This window comes from Lathamus discolor, chromosome Z (assembly GCF_037157495.1).
Source record: "Lathamus discolor isolate bLatDis1 chromosome Z, bLatDis1.hap1, whole genome shotgun sequence".
NCBI lineage: Eukaryota > Metazoa > Chordata > Aves > Psittaciformes > Psittacidae > Lathamus > Lathamus discolor.
The window spans coordinates 5,331,570-5,352,444 of NC_088909.1; the positions used below are offsets into that span (position 1 = coordinate 5,331,570).

General features: G+C 40.1%; 1 protein-coding gene across 2 annotated transcripts in view; it reads right to left on the minus strand.

Annotated features, from left to right (window-relative positions):
- Window positions 1-20,875, minus strand: part of CDH13 (cadherin 13) — a 533,860-nt gene that overhangs the window by 9,919 nt on the left and 503,066 nt on the right. The window contains exon 14 of one of the 2 annotated variants that reach the window (XM_065662578.1): window positions 14,752-19,809. The exons of the other annotated variant lie outside the window; for it this stretch is intronic. Within the exon in view, the coding sequence (XP_065518650.1) occupies window positions 19,802-19,809 (8 nt within the window). The 3' untranslated portion in view covers window positions 14,752-19,801. Of the gene's footprint in view, window positions 1-14,751; window positions 19,810-20,875 lie in introns of those variants that run through there. 2 annotated transcript variants of the gene reach the window in all.

The following is a 20,875-nucleotide window of genomic DNA, read 5'->3' on the forward strand; positions in this document are numbered from 1 at the left end:
ATTTTGAAGCTGGTTTTAACTGTAAAGGTACTGATGTACAGCTGTGCACTGACCACTCTAGAGAAGTAGATGAGTGTCCCCATCTTGGTTTCAGGTAAACAAATGATTCAGGCATTAATAACATTTTTGGCTGTTGGTTCAGAGAACAGAGAAGACAACTGGATTTCAGTAATGGCAGAAGAAAAGCTGACGATCCATATACAGGATGTAGTGGAAACAAAATGGGCGAGAAAGTAATTAGCCTTCAAACTTGTAATGTTTCTAAGAATTGTAGGTAAGATTACAGAAACAAAGGAAAAGGTACTAGCTTTCTCTGTCGTTTTGTTATGATCAATTCTAGGCAGAATTTACTTTTCAAATGGTGTACATCTAGCCAATTTCACTATGTCTTTCTCCTCTTGTTAATATCAAAGCAATAGAGATTTCTCTAAAAAAGGAAAAAAAGAGAAGCATAATACCTTGATGATTTCTTAAGAGATCTCACAGTTATAGGTATGCTAGAAAAGAAATTGATGTATCTTCTTTTCTTCTTTGCATGTTCTTGGTACCACAAGCTGTGCACAGCATGCTTTCAATTAATTTAAACCAACTTTCCATCTGCTCCAACAAATGTAGGATTTGAGTGAAAGACAGTATGATGGAGTGACATGAAATACGCTAATAGCAAACACTAATGTGAAAGCCAGTCTTCTGTGGAAAATGTAATATCCATAGTGCACTCTTTCTACTCTATATTAAAGGCTCACTTTAGTGAAAAATGATTATTGTTGTCAATATTTGCCTAATCAAGATGGGAAACAAAAGCTTTAGCAATGGAGATAGAGATTTATATTTTACAGAGCATGGTAATGTGAAGAACAGGATGTAGCAGATAGATTCCTTTTTAATTGCCACTTTCATCAGGCTTCATATTATGGAATTATTTCATGATGTTTCTACACTTGAAACAAAAGAACAAAAATGCTAAATATGATTAGAAGTTGGAAATATTTGGTTTTATTATCAGTTTGGTCAAAAATCTGTGTATTTTTCAAACAGTATATTTTCCCTAAAAAAATTAAAGTTCCATCAAAGGTATTTAAATTAGAAAAGTCAAGGCCACATCAAAACAGATACAATGGCTGCATTCAAGTAATAAGGCAGCCTAAATTATAATAACTATGTACAACAAAAGCCATTTGCTACTAAATGTATGCACTTTACAGACATTATTGTCCTTTGTGTGTGGGTTTTGATGGTTTTTATTTGTGTTCTTGTTGTTTTTTTGGGGGGAGAGGTGGGTGTTTTTTATTATAAAGTAGGAATCTGACTGATTCTGGCACCAGCCTATCAAGCAATAATCATTTAAAACCGTGTGGTAATTAAATTCTACCTGAAGCCCAATCTTGTTCCCAATGCACCCGTGAGAACAGATTTATGGCCTTTTCTCCCAGTTTAAATTATGATGTGTGTTTGCAAAGTGGGATTTATTTTGGACCCTGCTTCCTCCTCCCAGCATTTCTTGCATTAAGTACTGTACTTTTAACCCTGACTTGACCACTGCAACTGATCAGATCAATGCAAATCACAATTCTAGGCTTGGTGACAAGCACAGGGAAGCGTGGTAGCAGCATTAGTGTGAATAGCAAGTAAAAGATTAAAAGCTTAATCTTGATAATTTGTACCTCACACTCAATACTGCTTGTACTTAAAAGCAGAGTTCATTAGAGGATAAGTCTCCATAATCTTGTGCAGATCCAGGGAATGTGATATCATAATTTCATGGCAATTGTATGCCTGAGTCCAAACTTGCAGTGAAGACGTATACTTCTCAACTGCTGCACTCTGTAAATGCCACCTTTTTCTAGATTAAAATTCCTCAGGCACTGGCAGGTAACATTTTTTGATTTGAGTTTGGGTTTTTAGGGTTTTGCTTAGTTTTGTTTTTATTTTTTTTTAAACATGCCTGGAAGGCCTACATTTTTGGCAAGGCTGAGCAAAAGCTGGATTGCAGGTGTCCTCATGGTCTATCTATAGCTCAAACAGTATAAAACATACCCAGTGGATGTAGGAAAGGGCCCTTCAAAGTGAGAAAATAAACACTGTACTGCCTGGGACTGTATAAGCTTCTAGTACCTAATGTCTAGCATTTCACAGCAGTGTGTCCTCATCACCAATTTATGCCAATTTTGGGGAAAACATTGCTTGCTGGAACTGTTCCATTCTGCAGAAAAGAATTATAGATTTCCCAGGGCAATATGGTAAGTGAGTAGAAGCTGTTTAATTTCCTTTAATTTCTTTTTACTTTACTGCAAACAGACCCAAACAAAGAGAAGTCTGTTTATCAGATACCTGTTTTCTTTTGCTGGATATGCTGTGGATATAGCAATGGCTTCATAAGATAGAAGGATATGAGACAGGAAAGGTTCATAATACTTTTATTGGATCAACTGAGACAGGTAAGAAAAAGAATGGACATTCATTTAGCTGTACAGTGAAATCATTATTCATGGATACTTAGCAAAGGTCCTGTGAGTCCAAATGCTTGTCTGTTTTCCCAATTATGTCATATGGTCTAATAAAAAGTATTAAATTTCCCTACAGACCTCTCCTCCCTACTATTCTGCAAGACATTTATACACCTACAGCAGATAATGTCCTCAAGAATTTATATGCTCAACCTGAAACCCTTGTAGGAGAAGTAATTAGATAGGCTTAATTAGAGCAGGCATGACAATGTATATGTCAGTAAACCTTCAGAATTCTGCCCAGAATGGCATTTTCAAAGGGCTCTTGCTACTTGTGTTAGTCATGCTCATTTTTCAGGTAGTTTATACAACTGCATAAGACTTAACCACCATTAAATGCTTTTCCAGTTGGGACTGTTTCGTGCGTAACTCAACCATTTCATCAATCTGTTTCATTCATTGTTAGATTACAACTGGTGTGACTGCAGAGAATTGAGAAGAAAGGAGAAAAGGAGATGCTCCATTAGCAAACAGCATCCATAAGTGACAGATTCAGCAATTTAAAATGAAGGCAATTATGAATGATTTTGGGTATATTTCATTTTAGATGTAAATTGAATCATTGGCTGAAAAATCATCCCTTGATCCACCAAATACATAACGCAAGAATGAATTGGAGGTAGAGGTTAACAGAAGATGAATAACAGAAGTAAGAGATCAAGCATGCAGCAAGGTAGGGATTATGATACAAGTTATTTAACATGGGAAACAATGGCAACGAATAGCAATTAGCAGTAAAGTGAACATGTTTTCTCCTTATAAATCTGGTGGTGCCAGTGTGATTTGCCTGAATGTAGATTCAGGGGAGAACATGAATCCAAAATTATAACAGGAAAGCAGGGAAAGAATTATCAAAGCATCAACTGTGGAGGGAGAGAGGGAAGTCAAGAAGATTAGGGGAAGAAAAAACAAAGAGAGATGGATCAGGAAAAATCTGCAGTCTACTGGTATATGTGTTTCTAGATCTTTCCTATGCCCAGCATAACAAAAGCCCCTTCTGAACATAACTCTAGAGACCAAGTTATGTGTTTTTAGCCTGTAGGTTCCAAAGTACACATTAATAGTCATTATTGAAGAAAAGATGTCTTTGCTGTGGGACTAATTGCTCTCCCAAACACAGTCCCTTACATCTCTCACAAGATGAAAATCGTGTCCTTAAAACTACTCCTGGTTTATTATATGTGCCAGACAGAATTTCTTACCATGTTATACAGAACATGGTAACTGCAAACATTCACTGTTATGTGTGGGTAAATGTAAGCTGGCAGAGATAAAGCAGTATTTTGCTAAAAAATTCTCCTTCTCAGAAGCACAGGAAAAAGATTTCTTCTCTCTCACATATGAACATGTATGTCTGTACATGTAACTTCTTTACTTAAGGCCTAAAACCATTAGACCACCCTGATGTCTGATAGCCATAAGAGTTCCCTGCTAAATCCTGTTCCTTGTTCTGATGGAAGAGAGTTTTTACTTCAGTTTCAGTATTTCTTGCATTGTTAAGACAAAGGTATAGTGTTCTGCTGTAACAGGAGAAAACATCCTGAGTAATAGCTTGGGTGTAATTTTCAGTAATATTTTGCGGCACAATAAAGAATAACATATATTTATAATACAACCTGCCTGTTTATGAGGCAAATTACCTGGATCCATTATCTGGCTTTTCTGTTTGTTGCTTAGAAGCTTAATTTGAAAGAAGCCATACACATTTAGTGTATACAAGGCGTATATGCATACCTCTCAAGTGTTATTGAGCAATCTCTGTAAGTGGAAAATATTTTCAGACACAGATTAATCTGTGTAGCATATAAGAGACAGTAATTCAGATATCAAGCATTCAGTATTTGTCACTCAATCATGTGGTGGCACATTATCTCTCTCACCTCCCCATCCTTAAAAATGCTCATTACTTAAAATAATTTTGTGTGCCAATCCTGAAGGATGTGTAGGATAGGATTTGAGATTATGTACAGCTGTTTGTGACTAGAAAGACATGTCAATCTTGAAGCTTCTAGACTCAATTCAGAAGTTAAATATGTCTAGTATTATCATAAAATGGAAATATACCATCATGCTGTCAAAGTAGCTAAATATTCAGCAGTAAGACCATGGCTAATAGGACATTAATCGTTAATCATTATTCTGAGGCAGGTTGGATCAGGCTGGAGGACTTATAAAAAGTATAAATGAGCTCTGAAGAAGCCAGCTGAGTTTGGGTGACAAAGCTATCAAGTAGACAGGAAGAAAAACCTAGTCGGTAGCTAGATAAGACTTGCACAAGTGATAGACCCATGTACTATAATGAATGAACAGCTCTCTGGCTGATGGATTTACTTAGGTGTTAATAAATACTTTGCTCTCTAGACTTGTCCGCAGTCCCAACACTCCACTGGTCTCCTGAGAGTCATTCACTGACAGATGTTGGGCTGTCTGCATGGCAGCAGGCTGGAGAGGCCACTGGATTCCAACAGAATTCCTTCTGTTCAGTAACATCTTCTTGACCAGCTTCTTACAGGGAGAACACAAGGCCTGACAGGATGATTGGAAGGGCTGTATGGGAGCTGCGAAAGAGACCTTGTGTCAGCTCCTGACACAGTGTCACGGAGCATGAAATGTCTCCAGAGTGAGAAAGGGGTTTGTTCTGCATTAATGTTATCCAGAAAATGTGTTCCTTCAGAGCTCCCATATTCTATATATGAGTAAGGGCTGGGATTTTCTAGAGCTGCACATCATTCTCGCTCCACTATATGAATATATTTAATTTTCTCGTAGGCTGTAGGCAATACAAATGTATTTATAATGCAGGAATCGTTTTAAACATGTAATACTTTCTGAATGCTTTTAGATATTAAGTTTTAGCTTCCCAGTTGGAAAGTGTTTACTATAATTATTAAGGTATGTCAGTCTTACAAGAAAGGTTTTCTGGAGTATTATTTATGGTTTCATTTGTTCAGCTTAATTTCTTTTTTTTATAACGCAAATCTTTCTTGCATGATTATAATACCTTAGAGGTAATTATTAAGATTAAGTGCCTGCCTTCTATAAACTGTCATCTCAATTCCCATTGAAGTAAACCAGAATTGTAACAAATATCAATGTTGCTATAATCCTTTTAAAATGCTGTTATTTGTATACTCTAGTTCTTCATAGTCTCATTTTTGTTGTGGTTTGTGAAGACTGGTTTTAAATTAGTAAAGAGGCTTTCAAGGCTCATGGCAGGTCTTAGATAAGGTGCAAAAAATGATGCTAAAATATGCAGTGACAATTGACTGCCAGTTTAAGAACACATTCCCCATTGAACAGGTGCCTGTTGTTTTAGGAGAACTTGGGGTTATTGTTAATACACTGCTAACAGGTTCCCTGGAGTTTCCATGCAGTTCATTTCACACTTGGACATTGCAATATTTGCAACAATTCACAGAGTTCAGAAATGTCCAGGAGACTTTGGCAGGGACAACCAAGGAAATGTTAATAAGGAAAACAGAAGTCTGAGCCAGGAGTTGACTGTTGCCAGAATCCATCAAAACTACACAATGTTGACACGAAAAAAAAGGAGTTCTTTCATCTCTTGCAGCCATAAACCGATGGGGATTTTATTTATTTATTAACGGAGAAATAACAGAATAAAATACAACTGAGGTCTTGAAAGAAACCCATTGTGTTAGGCCAGTGACATGTCTCTCAAATGAATGAGTATCCATGAACGGGTTTTGCTTCATAACACAGCTGTATAACACAGTGATCTAACAGTCAGACCAGTGTTTGTCGTTCTGTAGAGTAATTTACAATTCTACAGACTGGGAGTAAAATGCTAGTGAATCAAAGCTGATTTGATCTACAGTCTTATGCTTCAGTGTAAATGAGCCTGATGCATAAATAAATACATGGTAACAGAAATACATATAAGGTGTGAAGCAAGAGAGAGTCAGCCAATTAAACTTCCAGCTGAACACAGGTCAGTAAATATCAGAAGCTAAGAACGTCTCAGACCTAAGATTTACTTCTGGTTAGAATAGTAAACAGTAAAGCCATGTTGTGCAATGGAAGACTAACCTCCTAAGGGCAGAAACCAGGGTAGGTCGGCTTGTGATATTCTCACCAAGATACACGGGACCCAGACTTCTAGGGGAACAGCTCATAAGCACCAGCAACACAATCAAACCTTAATTTGGCTTTTAGTCTGAAGCTCATCCTGGGTTTGGGTGTAAACAACTATTTTTAGCAAATCTCTGCAACAGGGCCCTCTGCTACTGAACTGTGTGATACTAGTAGCGTCAACAGTGAGTGGCAAGGTTTTACAGTCTTGACTCATGTGACATCCTACTTCTAAATAGCTTTTGGACTGAGTGATTAAAACAAACCAAAAGGTCTAGCAGGCTTCTTCAATGGTGTTCTTAAAGAAAAAATTCAGAGTATTGAGAGTGGGTCTACAGAAACAAAGTGAGAGTTGACTGTGTTATGGGGGTAAGTTATATATAAATCTATTATCTTTTTTGGTTTTAAGAGCATTTTTTCCAGACTTTGTGAGGACCCACATTAGAAATGTTTCCCACTCTCAAGATTTCTTTTGAAACTAAATGTAAAAAACAGAACCCTCAGCAAAACTCTAAAATAGCAGAAAATCCATCTGCTAAGATAATGAAGATGACTGGTACAAGTGTGTGCACCCTGTTGCCCCCACTTCTATCTCTTTAAAAGTATTTGAATTTCCCCAATTCCCTTATTAATTAGTCTGTACTACAGTTTAATTGCATTGTACTATTTTTTCTAATGAACTGAGATTTTAATGAGTATTCACTGTTTAATAACCAATTAAAAACCAGACTATTGTGTATATGGGATAAAGAAACACAGCACCTTAGCTGCTTATATTTATTTATACACACATATTTTAAAACTTTGACTTAAAAAATAAATCCACATATCTGTCTTTGTCATAAGTAAGTCATATCTTCACTAGGTATCATTCACTAGGTATGATCCCCAAGACAGTGAGAAGAGCGTGTAGCAAGCTCACTGCCCTGGACTTCAAAAGAGCAGACTTTGGCCTCTTCAGGAGCCTGCTTAGTAAGGTTCCATGGGATATAGCCCTGGAGGGCAGGGGGGCCCAAGACTGTTGGTTGATGTTCGAGGATCACCTGCTACAAGCTCAGGAGTGCTGCATCCCAACTAGAAGGAAGTGCAGCAGGAGGGCCAGGAGACCTCCTTGCATGGATAAGGAGCTGCTGAGGAAAATTCAAAGGAAAAAAGAGGCTTATAAAAGGTGGAAGCAAGGACAGGCGGCCTGGGAAGAGTACAGGGATGTTGTCCAGGAAGCTAGGGACCAGGTTAGGAAGGCTAAGGCCCAGTTAGAATTAAACCTGGCTAGGGATGTTAAGGATAATAGGAAGGGATCCTACAGGTACGTAGCAAACAAAAAACAGACTAGGGACAACATAGGCCCCCTGAGGAAGCTTTTGGGAGAACTGGCTACACAGGATTTGGAGAAGGCTGAGGTTCTGAATGACTTCTTCGCCTCGGTCTTCACTGGCAAAGGCTCTGACTTCACCACCCAGTTCTTAGAAGGCAGATGCAGGGACTGTGAGAATGAAGACCTTGGGCCCACTGTAGGAGAGGATCTGGTTCGAGACCATCTTAAAAATCTGAACGCGCACAAGTCCGTGGGACCTGATGGAATCCATCCGCGGGTCCTGAAGGAGCTGGCGAATGAAGTTGCTGAGCCACTGGCCATCATATTTGAAAAATCATGGCAGTCAGGTGAAGTTCCCGACGCCTGGAAAAAGGGAAATATAACCCCCATTTTCAAGAAGGGGAAAATGGAAGACCCAGGGAATTACAGACCCGTCAGTCTCACCTCTGTGCCTGGCAAAATCATGGAGCACATTCTCCTGGAAGGCATGCTAAGGCACATGAAAAACAGCAAGGTGCTTGGTGACAGCCAGCATGGCTTCACTAAGGGGAAATCCTGCCTGACCAATTTGGTGGCCTTCTATGAGGGAGCTACAGAATTGATGGATAAGGGTAAAGCAGTTGACATCATATAACTGGACTTGTGCAAAGCGTTTGACACTGTCCCACACGACATCCTTCTCTCTAAATTGGAGAGATATCAATTTGATGGATGGACCACTCGGTGGATAAAGAACTGGCTGGATGGCCGCACACAAAGAGTTGTGGTCAATGGCTCGATGTCCAGCTGGAGACCGGTAACGAGTGGTGTCCCTCAGGGATCAGTGTTGGAACCGGTCTTGTTTAACATCTTCGTCGCTGACATGGACAGTGGGATTGAGTGCGCCCTCAGCAAGTTTGCCGATGACACCAAGCTGTGTGGTCCGGTTGATACGCTGGAGGGAAGGGATGCCATCCAGAGGGACCTTGACACGCTTGTGAGGTGGGCTGATGCCAACCTCATGAAGTTCAATCACGACAAGTGCAAGGTCCTACAGCTGGGTTGGAGCAATCCCAGGCACAGCTACAGGTTGGGCAGAGAAGAGATTCAGAGCGGCCCTGCAGAGAAGGACTTGGGGGTGCTGGTCGATGAGAAAATGAACATGAGCCGGCTGCAGTGTGCGCTCGCAGCCCAGAAAGCCAACCGTATCCTGGGCTGCATCAAAAGGAGCGTGACCAGCAGGGCGAAGGAGGTGATCCTGCCCCTCTACTCTGCTCTCGTGAGACCTCACCTGGAGCATTGTGTGCAGTTTTGATGTCCTCAACATAAAAAGGACATGGAACTGCTGGAACAAGTCCAGAGGAGGGCCACGAGGGTGATCAGGGGACTGGAGCACCTCCTGTACGAAGACAGGCTGAGGAAGTTGGGGCTGTTTAGCCTGGAGAAGAGAAGGCTGCGTGGAGACCTCAGAGCAGCCTTCCAGTACCTGAAGGGGGCCTATAGGGATGCTGGGGAGGGGCTCTTCATCAGGGACTGTAGTGACAGGACAAGGGGTAACGGGTTAAAACTTAAACAGGGGAAGTTTAGATTGGATATAAGGAGGAAATTCCTGTTAGGGTGGTGAGGCACTGGAATGTGTTGCCCAGGGAGGTTGTGAGTGCTCCATCCCTGGCAGTGTTCAAGGCCAGGTTGGATGAGGCCTTGTGTGGGACGGTTTAGTGTGAGGTGTCCCTGTCCATGGCAGGGGGGTTGGAACTGGATGATCTTGAGGTCCTTTCCAGCTCTAACTATTCTATGATTCTAAATAATGGTATTTAAATGCACATACCGCCTTTCTCCCTTATTAAGCCTAAGCAGGGCAAAAGATGAAGAAGAGCTGCAGTAGCAAGAGGTCTTCTGTTTAAAATGGAAGAAAAAAAAGAACTGAAGAAAGCAAGCCTTAAAGTGCATCCACTCAACCCCAGAAGACAATAGTTCTGTACAGCACGCCTCTTCATTAGCTTCAGGTAATCAGTGCTCATTTGCTAGAGAACAAAGTACACAGTGCCAAGGAGCAGAAATTAAGAGTGTGAGAAACTACCGCAGCCTACAAATTGTGTAAATGAGGACATATAACTACAATTAAAAATAGTTTGATTACATAACTGACAAAAAAACAAAACAAAACAAAACAAAAAAAAAAAAAACCCGATGGCTCTTTAATAAGGTGCCAGGCTAAAGTATCAGTGCAAGAATGATGACTGGACATCAATGGCACAGACCTCAGGTGATAAGAGCTATCTTAACTGAGTGAGAAAGAGGTGAGGAAAAAACAATCACCGAACCAAAAGGTGCCTCTGCATCCTGGCTCCTTGGTCATCAAGCTGCAGTGGCTGGGCTTGATGAGAGGGTTTACAGAGAGGGTCTCCTCTCTGCCAGGAGGGTTTTCAACTGTGTCCTCTGTGTGCTGCCTTCTTATTGCAGTTCTGCCCCTGTCACTGAACAAAGTGAGAAAAGGCCACTTTGTGGTCTGGTGGGACTAAAGGTACAAGAGAGCACAGCTTGACAGGTACTCATGGGTCAAAATCCTGCAGTCAGCTCTGCCAGTATAATGGTGAACAGCAGCACTAAGCCTTTGGCAGGGCTGAGGATAGATGGTTTCTGACCAGCTCAAAGGATTTTTCATCTAGAGCCATTAATGTTTCAACATCTCTGCGCAGGATCCAAGGGCAAGCCATTTTCATATAGATTAATGCAGTTTTTGCTACTAGTAACAATGGCAAAACTTGTCAGGCACTGTGACTGGGCTTTCCAGCACTGGTCTAGTTCTTACGTGATGTAGCTAATAGTCACAGCTTGCACATGTGAAATTTATTGCACAAAAAAAACTAAATCTTTCCTTTTGACTTTCTGTCACACATAAGGGTTATTCTAATTACTACAATATACTGTTTCTACTTTGCTTTATCTGTGGAATCTGTCATGTACTCCATGATCCCTGTATGAATTAAATATCCTTGATCTTGTTCTTTTTCTTTTCTGTAATCTAGTATATGAAAGGCTGCATATCTGTTAAGCAGGGCACCTGTTCGCTAGATGTTTCACTCAATATTAAAGGTAATGGTAATTAAGTTACCTTGGTGATACAGGAAAAAATTCAGTATATATTATTTCATGATGACTAAAAAAATGTAATTATTTTATTGGTTTTTTTTTTTTTGTGGTGGGTGTGTCAGCTTTTATGTTTCTGGATTTTTAGTGATGCCAGTAGGAAATAAGAGTTCCAATCCCACCAAAGGCTAACTGACTCCCTTGGTAACAGCCAAGTGAATAATAGATGTAACAGTAAGTCAGGTTATAACCCCTGTTTTGCTTTACTGCAGCTGATCAAAGAGCATGATGCAGTTGATGTGATTCTTTGTTTATTTATGTACAATGAAGTATTATTTGATTTGTTGCCATTTCTAAGCGCAGGTTCAACTCGTTATCTTACCATTGTCCCCAGCAGATCAGTTACATGCAAGAGTGAAGATTGGAAGGTAACTGGAATGGCAAAATTAATCAGGCATAAAGCTTGTTCCCAAGTGGCTGCCGGCATGAGCAAGATGAGAGGTGTAAACCACAAGGGTTGCTTACCTATAAAAGGTAAAATTTTAAATACCTGGTAGTGATATGAGGATTTAATTCAGTCCATGAGCACTGCCCACTTACTTTTCATCAGTGGTATCCCTCAGGGATTGGTGCTGGGACTGATCGTGTTCAACATCTTTGTCGCTGATGTGGACAGTGGGATTGAGTGCACCCTCAGCAAGTTTGCCGATGATACCCAAGCTGTGCGGTTCAGGTGATGCGCTGGAGGGAAGGGATGCCATCCAGAGGGACCTTGACACACTTGAGAAGTGGCCAATGCCAACCTCATGGAGTTCAACCATGCCAAGTGCAAGGTCCTACACCTGGGTGGGAGCAATCCCAGGCGCACCTATAGGTTGGGCAGAGAAGAGATTCAGAGCGGCCCTGCGGAGAAGGACTTGGGGGTGCTGGTCGATGAGAAAATGAACATGAGCCGGCTTCAGTGTGTGCTCACAGCCCAGAAAGCCAGCCGTATCCTGGGCTGCATCAAAAGGAGCGTGACCAGCAGGGCGAAGGAGGTGATCCTGCCCCTCTACTCTGCTCTTGTGAGACCTCACCTGGAGCATTGTGTGCAGTTCTGGTGTCCTCAACATAAAAAGGACATGGAACTGCTGGAACAAGTCCAGAGGAGGACCACGAGGGTGATCAGGGGACTGGAGCACCTCCCGTATGAAGATAGGCTGAGGAAGCTGGGGCTGTTCAGCCTGGAGAAGAGAAGGCTGCGTGGAGACCTCATAGCAGCCTTCCAGTATCTGAAGGGGGCCTATAGGGATGCTGGGGAGGGACTCTTCCTCAGGGACTGTAGTGATAGGACAAGAGGTGGTGTGTTCAAACTGAAGCAGGGGAACTTCAGGTTAGATATAAGGAGAAAATTCTTTACTGTGAGGGTGGTGAGGCACCGGAATGGGTTGCCCAGGGAAGTTGTGAATACTTCATCCCTGGCAGCGTTCAAGGCCAGTAAGGATAAAGTCTCGGGTGACATGGTTTAGTGTGAGGTGTCCCTGCACATGCCAGGGTGTTGGAATTAGATGATATTAAGGTCCTTTCAAATCCTAACCATTCTATGATTCTGTGTTTCTGTTAAAGATATATGTGATCAATTTGAAAAGACAATACTACAGTAGCATTTTTTTGGTTGTTTTGTTTAAGTTTTGCTTGTTTTGGGCAGTTAGTCATAAAAAGTACATCCAGGCACAGCAGTGATAGTGAGTATCCCACAACTACATGTTTAAACAGTAAATTGCGTACGTCATAAGTAAGAAAATATACTGTCATATAATGCTGAAGTGTACTGGACTAGAGTAACTTACTTTCTGCTGTAACAACAGGAGCAGTGAAGGTCATCAGGTGCTGGGAGGTGGATGAGTGGAGTCTGGCCAGAGGCGTGGTGGTTGAGGAAGTGCATCCCAGTAGTTTTACAGCAGGAGCAATGACCTTTGCTTTGTTTCTGCAGGTAAAAAGGTTGTACTGAAGCCAGAAGGGACTTTTCTGGTTTACTATTGCTGGAGAAAAAAATTGTAACTAGATTGAACTGTGCAAAGTTACCGAGTAACAGTAGAGTGCAATCCAGAATGTGGGGTGTTTGTTAGATGAGAGAAGGTTGAAAGGGCAACGGAAAAACTTCTACCTGGCTAAAACCCATTCAGTATTTTCCTTACAATTTAACTTTGTACTGTTTCAAACACCTCTTTTAAGGTCCAAGGCACAGCAATGGTTTAGGACAATGATCTCAGCTGAGACCAAAGCAAGTGTCATTTTTTTTTGCTGTGGCTTTCAGATAATGACCTTTTGCTAAATTACACCACAAGTTTCATGTATGCCTTTTCATCTTCTACTTATTACAGGCCACATTAAAAAGCCCTCTTTAGATTCAAAGTCTGATAAAACACTGGCAATAGGCAAAACCTGAAGCTGGGTCTCTGTGAAAGCAAGCTACTGTGCCTTGTACTCAGACGTTTCCTTCAAGTGATGCCCTCCCTCCTCAGCTTCCTGTATTCTCAGATGTAGTAAAAGGCTATTTTCAAGGATATTTTATCTTATGTGTCACTGTCAATTTAGATAACTTCCTATAAGATATAAAAAAGACAACTGGTAGGAATTTCAGAAACCCAACAGGCTCTAGCTTTGTGCTGGAAAAAGAATTCCCTGGTAAAGAGGTGATAATGTCATAGTGCTATAGTGCAAATTTCCCACAGGATTTTCATCCTATCTAGCCTCCCTTTTTCTGCCCTGGATTCTGGGCCAAAGTTGTTATTTATTTATTTCACCTACTGGCCCTTTCTACAGTGTCTTGGAACATCTGGCAGCACAGGAGATTACACCCCATTTCCTTTCCCTTCATAATCACAGGTAATAATTGCTCAGTGAAAATAGAAAATAGTGTCTTATAAACCTCATGTCCTCACTGGAAACACAGCATGCTAAGTGCTAAGCCTTGTCAGTGACCTCTGCAGTTACTGGTACAGAAGGGCATTATTGCAGTGCAAGCTATTTTCAGGCATCCTGGCCCAGAATGGTTTGTGCTTGAAGGCAGCAAGGCTCTAAATTTTGTAGGAAAATCTTCTGAATCACAGCTACAAGTAAATCACATATGCATATGAATTGTCAAGTGGAGTTAAGCACAGGAGGGAGCACATCAGACATGACTGTAGACTATGGTAGTGCTGGCTGTTAAAGCCATACTGTAACTGGCCATGACAGAGATGCACTCCTGTAGCATCCCATGTTGGTCCTTATTAGTTGACATTTGCTCAGCCTCTTTCTGTGATGTTTACAGTGTTGGCTCTTTGTGCCTGTTTGCTCTCTGTAAGTGGAAGTGATGGTGGTAGGTAGGGAAGGTGAAAGCAGAAGCAGAAAGGAAGTGCAACACAAAATCCATTAAAGGTCCTGCACACAGCCCAGCGCAGGGACATCTGGCCCAGGTTTGTGTGAATGCAACTCTGCAACTCTTTACAATGGAAGTAGGGCTTTGGAAGAGAAATCACGGCTGTTACCTGAATGGATGCTGAATATTCTGCTACTGCTTTCTTGCATGGTCATACCTTTATTTTCCTCTCAAAACTCCAATTTCTTGTCCTATGACCATGGAAAGGTGATGATGAAGGCTGCAATTTATCTTTTACTTAGAGCAACGTGGGAGTTTCTGGCACTTAGTGCAAGCTATTCCAGCCCTTTGAGAGGCACAAGGTCATTTTGTACTTCCCCATTCCCCCTGTGTTGCATCAGGAAGGTCTATGCTCAGACAGAAGGTAAAAGCCCATACAACTTTTATTTCAGCATTTCACAAATAAATTACAAGTTTCTTTGCAACCACATCATAAATTGAAACGTTTATTTACACCTCAAAAACAGCAAGCAATTCAGCAACTAGGGCCCCAAAGGACAATTAATTTGAAAAATAGCTCAATTACGTATCTTTAAAATCGAAGTATTTTCCTTCTGGGGAAAAAAAAAGAAAAAAAAAAAGAAAATCATAGTAAGAACGATCCCCGTGGTAGCTTAAGAGACAGAGTTTGTAATGGAAAAATATGACATTACAGAAGGGCTCTTTCTGAAAGAGCGGTAACAAGCCAGCTTGCACTGAATTTACTACCACAGCCCACCACCTGTGCTCTCACAGGGGTGTATGTATGCATGGACATACATGTAGTCTGGCTGTAAGCTACATTCCTTCTAACTCCAAGCCATCAAATTCAGTCATTTGCTGATGCAGAGGAGGAGTGTAATGGTCAAACGGTGGTTGAAACTTTCCAAACAGCTGTCCTACTGAAAGAACAATAATGCAGAATTCTGGCTATAGACTCTTCCCTTTCCACTACTGGTGACCTGCTGACACACAGAAAACCAAAAACGAGTCAGTCAGCAATGTGTATCTTCAAATTATATAATTGTGTCAGGAAGGGACAACTAAAGGTAGCATAAGTACAACATGAGAGTTGGGATAAGTCTGGGGTTTAGTGTGTGGGGTTTTGTCTTTATTCTTTTCTTTCTCTCTTTTTCTTTTTTTGTTCTAAATCAGACTGGTTTGGCATATATATAACCCACGCTATTCCTTTCCTCATGTATTCATCCACAAGTCATGGAATTAAACTGTTTATTCCAAACCCTCATGTTGTATCGCCATCGGCATATATTTTATATATATGTGTATGTGTATATCTCTATATATTTACATATATACACACATAGCAATTGTGCAACTAGTAACTTTCCATTGAGTGTATGAGTGTATCTATTTCATTTGGACAGATACAAATCAACTAGCATATCTTAGTGTGAGGCAAGAGAGCAGTGTAGTTAATGGGTTGTGTGATTTACATAGCAAAATAGTCAGCTATATCTGCTTTAAATAGAATAATGACAATTATTAATGTACTTTGCATGTTAATTCTAGAGATTATATATCATAGAGTTAATTCAGATAAAATAATTGGCATTTTAGTTTTTTATCTTTTTGTTAGCATCAGATAGTTTACCTCAGACAACAGAATTTCTAGAGGTGCGATAAAGGAAAGATAGGATCAGAGTTTTGCCTTAGACTTGTTGTTCTTAAGCTGATGTGGCTTTAATATTATCTTGTGGGTTTTGTTTTTTTTTTTTTAATTAAACAAGACATTATTAAACCATTCAGAAAGAATCTTAGCCTTTAGATAAACAGTAATGTAAAATTATGTACAAATTTCTGCTGTTTCAAGTGGCTGAGACTATTACTAGCGATTTTGAATAAAATTGACAGCTTTCTCATTATTTCAGACAGGAGGTCTTTGCAAGGGAAGGACCAGTGATGTGACAGTTCTTAATATATGTTTCTCTTTCTGTACTGATCAAACATTAAAGTTGGGGCCCTACAAGCTAATTATAAGTGAATAATTTAATAAATGAGTTTGTATTATAGTGATCCTTAACTTAAATGACTAAGTAAGAGACTAGGATGGATTATATGACTACAGGCCACAGACATGTCAAGCACAGATTAAACCAATTTATGCTGGTGCCTTAGAGACACATTGAAGTGGTCAGTCAAGCAAGCAAGTCATCTGTGGGAGGCATCTATGCTGTAAGTTTCTCTGTATGTCACAAAAGACAGACTTCCGATAATATATAAGCAAACACTCAACAATTCTGTGACAAATATTGTTGCTTTACTGTTCACAACAGACCAGTGAAAGCAACTTGTGGGGAAGTTTAGATGAAAAATTTCATCTAAATATGATTAACTGAATCGCAAACAATTTTAGTAATGGAGTTGCTCTTTGATCTACACCAGTGTAAATGTGATGAGAACAGGGCTCAAAAAGTGTATGAGCCAATGTCCCACTCTCACTTAATCTTCCTCAATACTCAGTAGGAAATCCAGGTCAATTCCCTTTGTTTTAATCTTCAGGCTGGAGGCTTTAATATAGGTATAGAAGTAACAGGATAATGGTGAATGGAGGTTTTGACATATTTATCTTGATTCAGAGTTTCAGCCATGAGGTTGACCTCTCTACATGTCAAAAACCTGTGGTGTTATCCAAGAAAGATCTCTTGTCGTCGGGCAGAGTCTTCCCACTGTTAGTGTAGTTCCAGGCAGAAGGGATTTTTCTTTGTTCCTCGTTTTGGATGCCCTTTTCATGATCCACCAAATGCTGTGTAAGCCTTGGTTTAAATGAGAAAAGAGTAGCTTTATCTGGAACTTGATAGAAATGACACTAATGTCAGTGGGTGACTTCCCAGAGGTGGGTTTTGCAGGAAGAAAGAGTGAGGAAGAAAGCAAGCAGAAAAAGAGTATTTGTGAGGGGGGAGCATTATAATGTCTTTTATTCAAGATAGAGGTTTCGTAGATCAAAGCACAGAGTGCAGTTTACCTTTGGGTGCCTTTGTATGTGTTCAGTAAATACCCATGTTGAAAATGCAGTTACATTATGCTTTTGTTGATCTTTTTCCCTTTTGAAAAATTTTCCTGAAAATACTATATTTTTTTTTTAAAGACATGATTGTTGTTGATAAAATACCAGCAGATTATTATTACAAGGCATGGACAGAGAAAGAGAGATAGAAGCATGCCCATGTTAATGTTTCAGATCGGGCACCTTGCTGCTGACATGGCTGCAGCTGCCTAACAGCCCACTCCTGAAGGCTTTGCTCAGCAGAACCTCCCACCAACCTGAGTACCACTTTGGTAACTGAAACACCTAAAACATGCTGCAAGAGAAACAAGGTCAGTGGGTGCTTGTGCACGATCAGGACTGCAGGAGCTAAGCTGGAAGAGAAAAACAGGCTCCTGTCTGAGGGTGGCTTGTGTCTTAGCAAGAAATCTACGATGTGAGGAAAGTCCACCGTACAAAAGGAATCCATGATGTTAGGGAAGTCCACAACAAAAACTAATTTTTCCTCTGTCACTTTACTCCTTCTGATTAAAAAAAAACAACAAAACAAAGCAAAAATAATCCCCAAAGAACCAAAAAAAATAAAAACAACCCAAACAAAAAAGCAAAAACCAGAAAATAAAAAAAAAAAAAAGACCTTTTTCATATTTGGTACAATACAGGAAGTTAGAGAAAAGCTACTATACAGCAAATTTTATCCACCAACACACATTTAATATCTAGTGTAGCATTATGCAAACTAAATGCATGTTTGGACTTCATAATACTTCTCAAAATCTTTCCTACTGAAACATATATGTGTTATGGAATATATGCTCATAATCTCACTGTAGTAAAGACAACATACAGTATGACTTATAACTACGGTAAGAATGCTAACTAAAGAATGCAACTGCAAAGTTCTATTGCATAAAGAAGCTTTCTTGTTTAAACTTTAAATAAGCAAGTTTAGTAAAATATTCTAAGACACTTACCTTACCCTAGTCACTGGAAAGCTCTAATAAAAGCCACAGTCTGTCACTAGCATATTTTTTGTTAATTTTAAAAAAATTTGGTGTGAGCTTTAATGGATCTTTCATGATTTAATAACAAGATGACCTCTTGATACAATCAGAAGGGATTTTTTACCTTACATGCTCACAGAATAAGAAACGATTCATATTCATATCTAACGAACACTTTCTCTCCATGTCCTCAAACGAGTGTGGTAAGTTTACACACACAAAGAAATTCTGTTGTTACTCTTAACTGGAAACTGTGCGTATGTGTATGTATGTATGTATATATATATTCAAAACTGTGAGTATGTGTGTGAATATATGTATATGAGGGCATGTTTCCTGCCTCGCACTTATGCATGTAAGGACAACTGCATAGAGGCTGAGAGAAATACCAGTGTTTCTGAGCAATCCTTTGCTTTTGCTGTTCTAATCACCTTCTCATGTGCTGACATCCACCTGAGGCATGTCTGCAGAGCTGATGAAAGCCTTACATTTTGTCGCCTGCCCTGGCAAATACAAGGGCATAAAGAAAGCTGACTATATCCCCTTTAAAAATCAGGCCCAGCACTCCCACCACTGTGAATCATGACTGTGCAGTCCTGCTTCCCCAGAGCAGACCTTTGCTTCCCAGAGCTTGCCAGTGCGGCTCACACTGACATGGGGAGCGCAAAGCAGTGCTCCTGTCCAACTGTAAATTCCTTCTGAGACATAAGGAAAGCAGTTCAGATCAGAAATAAGCCCAAGGGGGCTTGCGTTTCTTGCTTTCTGACCCTGAGGTACAAGTGACACTACAGAGCCTTGGGCCTGATGTGACTGTGTCAGCAAAGTGGCTGTTGCAGCCTTGCGATTAAAATAGGCTCTCTCCTTCCGGCCACACTAGAAACAGCAAACATAGTAGGTTTAGCTACGATAGAACAGTTACAATTCATCTGTAGCTGTATTATCCCTCATTCACTCCAGATGAATATTTTACAAAAGCTAAACCTGTGGTATAACTCTTCTCTCTATATAAATATATATGTATATACATACACTCATACATATACAAATACTAACCCACAGACAAAATATTTTCTGAACAGTTCAATAGCAACAAGTCAACAGATAGATAGAGAAAAAATTAAGCCACTGTGTTTTCTGTTTCCCCAAACTCCTGTTTAGGTATCCTATTCTTATAACATTCAGAGAAAATTCCCATCAGCCTTGCATCTTGCAAGATGGAAACGTTAACAAATGGCAGGTAAGGTAAAGGCTGTCAAACACCAATGTACAGTTGGACAGAGTAAGTGAGGCTGCAAATTAAACTGAATTTGGAGCAACTGAAGCCTAGTAGTGAAGAAAGTAAGTGAAAACTGCAATCTTCAGATCTGATCCTTTCTTTTTTCTTGTTGTCATGGCAACTCGGTAGACAGCTTCAAATGGCAGGAGTTCTTACAGACCTATGCAATGGGAAATGCATGTGAGTATTACTACACAGATCACAGTATCTTTAACTTTTTGGGCTTTCCCCCCCAGGTCAAAACACTGATTGGGTGCATACACATTCGCCAGTAATCAAGTATCTGTTACCCAGGTATGTGTGAAGATGGAAGTCTCCAAAAGTAACCCCCCAAATGTTGCCTGGAGCATTTAGAGTCCTTTGTAGTGCAATTCAAGAAGATGTAGTACATAAATCTCAAGCCAGTACCTGATTTTCCCCATTTGACACCTTGATCACTTATGCTAGTGCGAGAGTGTAAGTAAAATGCCAGAGAGTTAGTCCCTTGTGTGAATACACTCTGACGAGCAGAAAGCAAACAAACAATATCTTAAAAAATAACACATTTATAGTGCCTTATATTTTGTGCATATACCAGGGAATAAAAAAGCTGGCATACCATATTAATGTTGCTACAGAAATATAAATCTTATGTAGACTCTCTATCTTTTTTTCTTTTTCAATAAAGTGAAGGTAGCACGACCTGAATGTTTTTAGCTATTTTAGATGGGCAGTCTGATAATACAAAGATAGTAAAGAAAATCAGAAAAGCAGAGATGAGGAGCAAATGTAACATTAGCTGTAGCTAATGGGTCACTTTCCTCCAGTTTTGCTTAGACACTAGTAAATTGCAAATATTTGTCTTTGCTGTAAAAACATATAAGAATAGAAAGTAATATTCACAAATACACAGCTAAATTTGATCTAGATCCTCTCAAACAAATATAACTTCTGACCTTACAGTGCTGGCTTACTGGTCATACCGGTTTTGGCTGGGATGGAGTTAATTGTCTTCATAATAACTGGTATGGGGCTGTGTTTTGGGTTTGTGCTGGAAACTGTGTTGTTAACACAGGGATGTTTTAGTTACTGCTGAGCAGTGCTTACACAGAGTCAAGGTCTTTTCTGCTCCTTACCCTGTCAGCAAGCAGGCTGAGGGTGCACAGGGAGTTGGGAAAAACCAGCTGACCCAAGGGATATTCCATACCCTACAGCACAATGCTCAGCATAGACAGCTGGGGGAAATG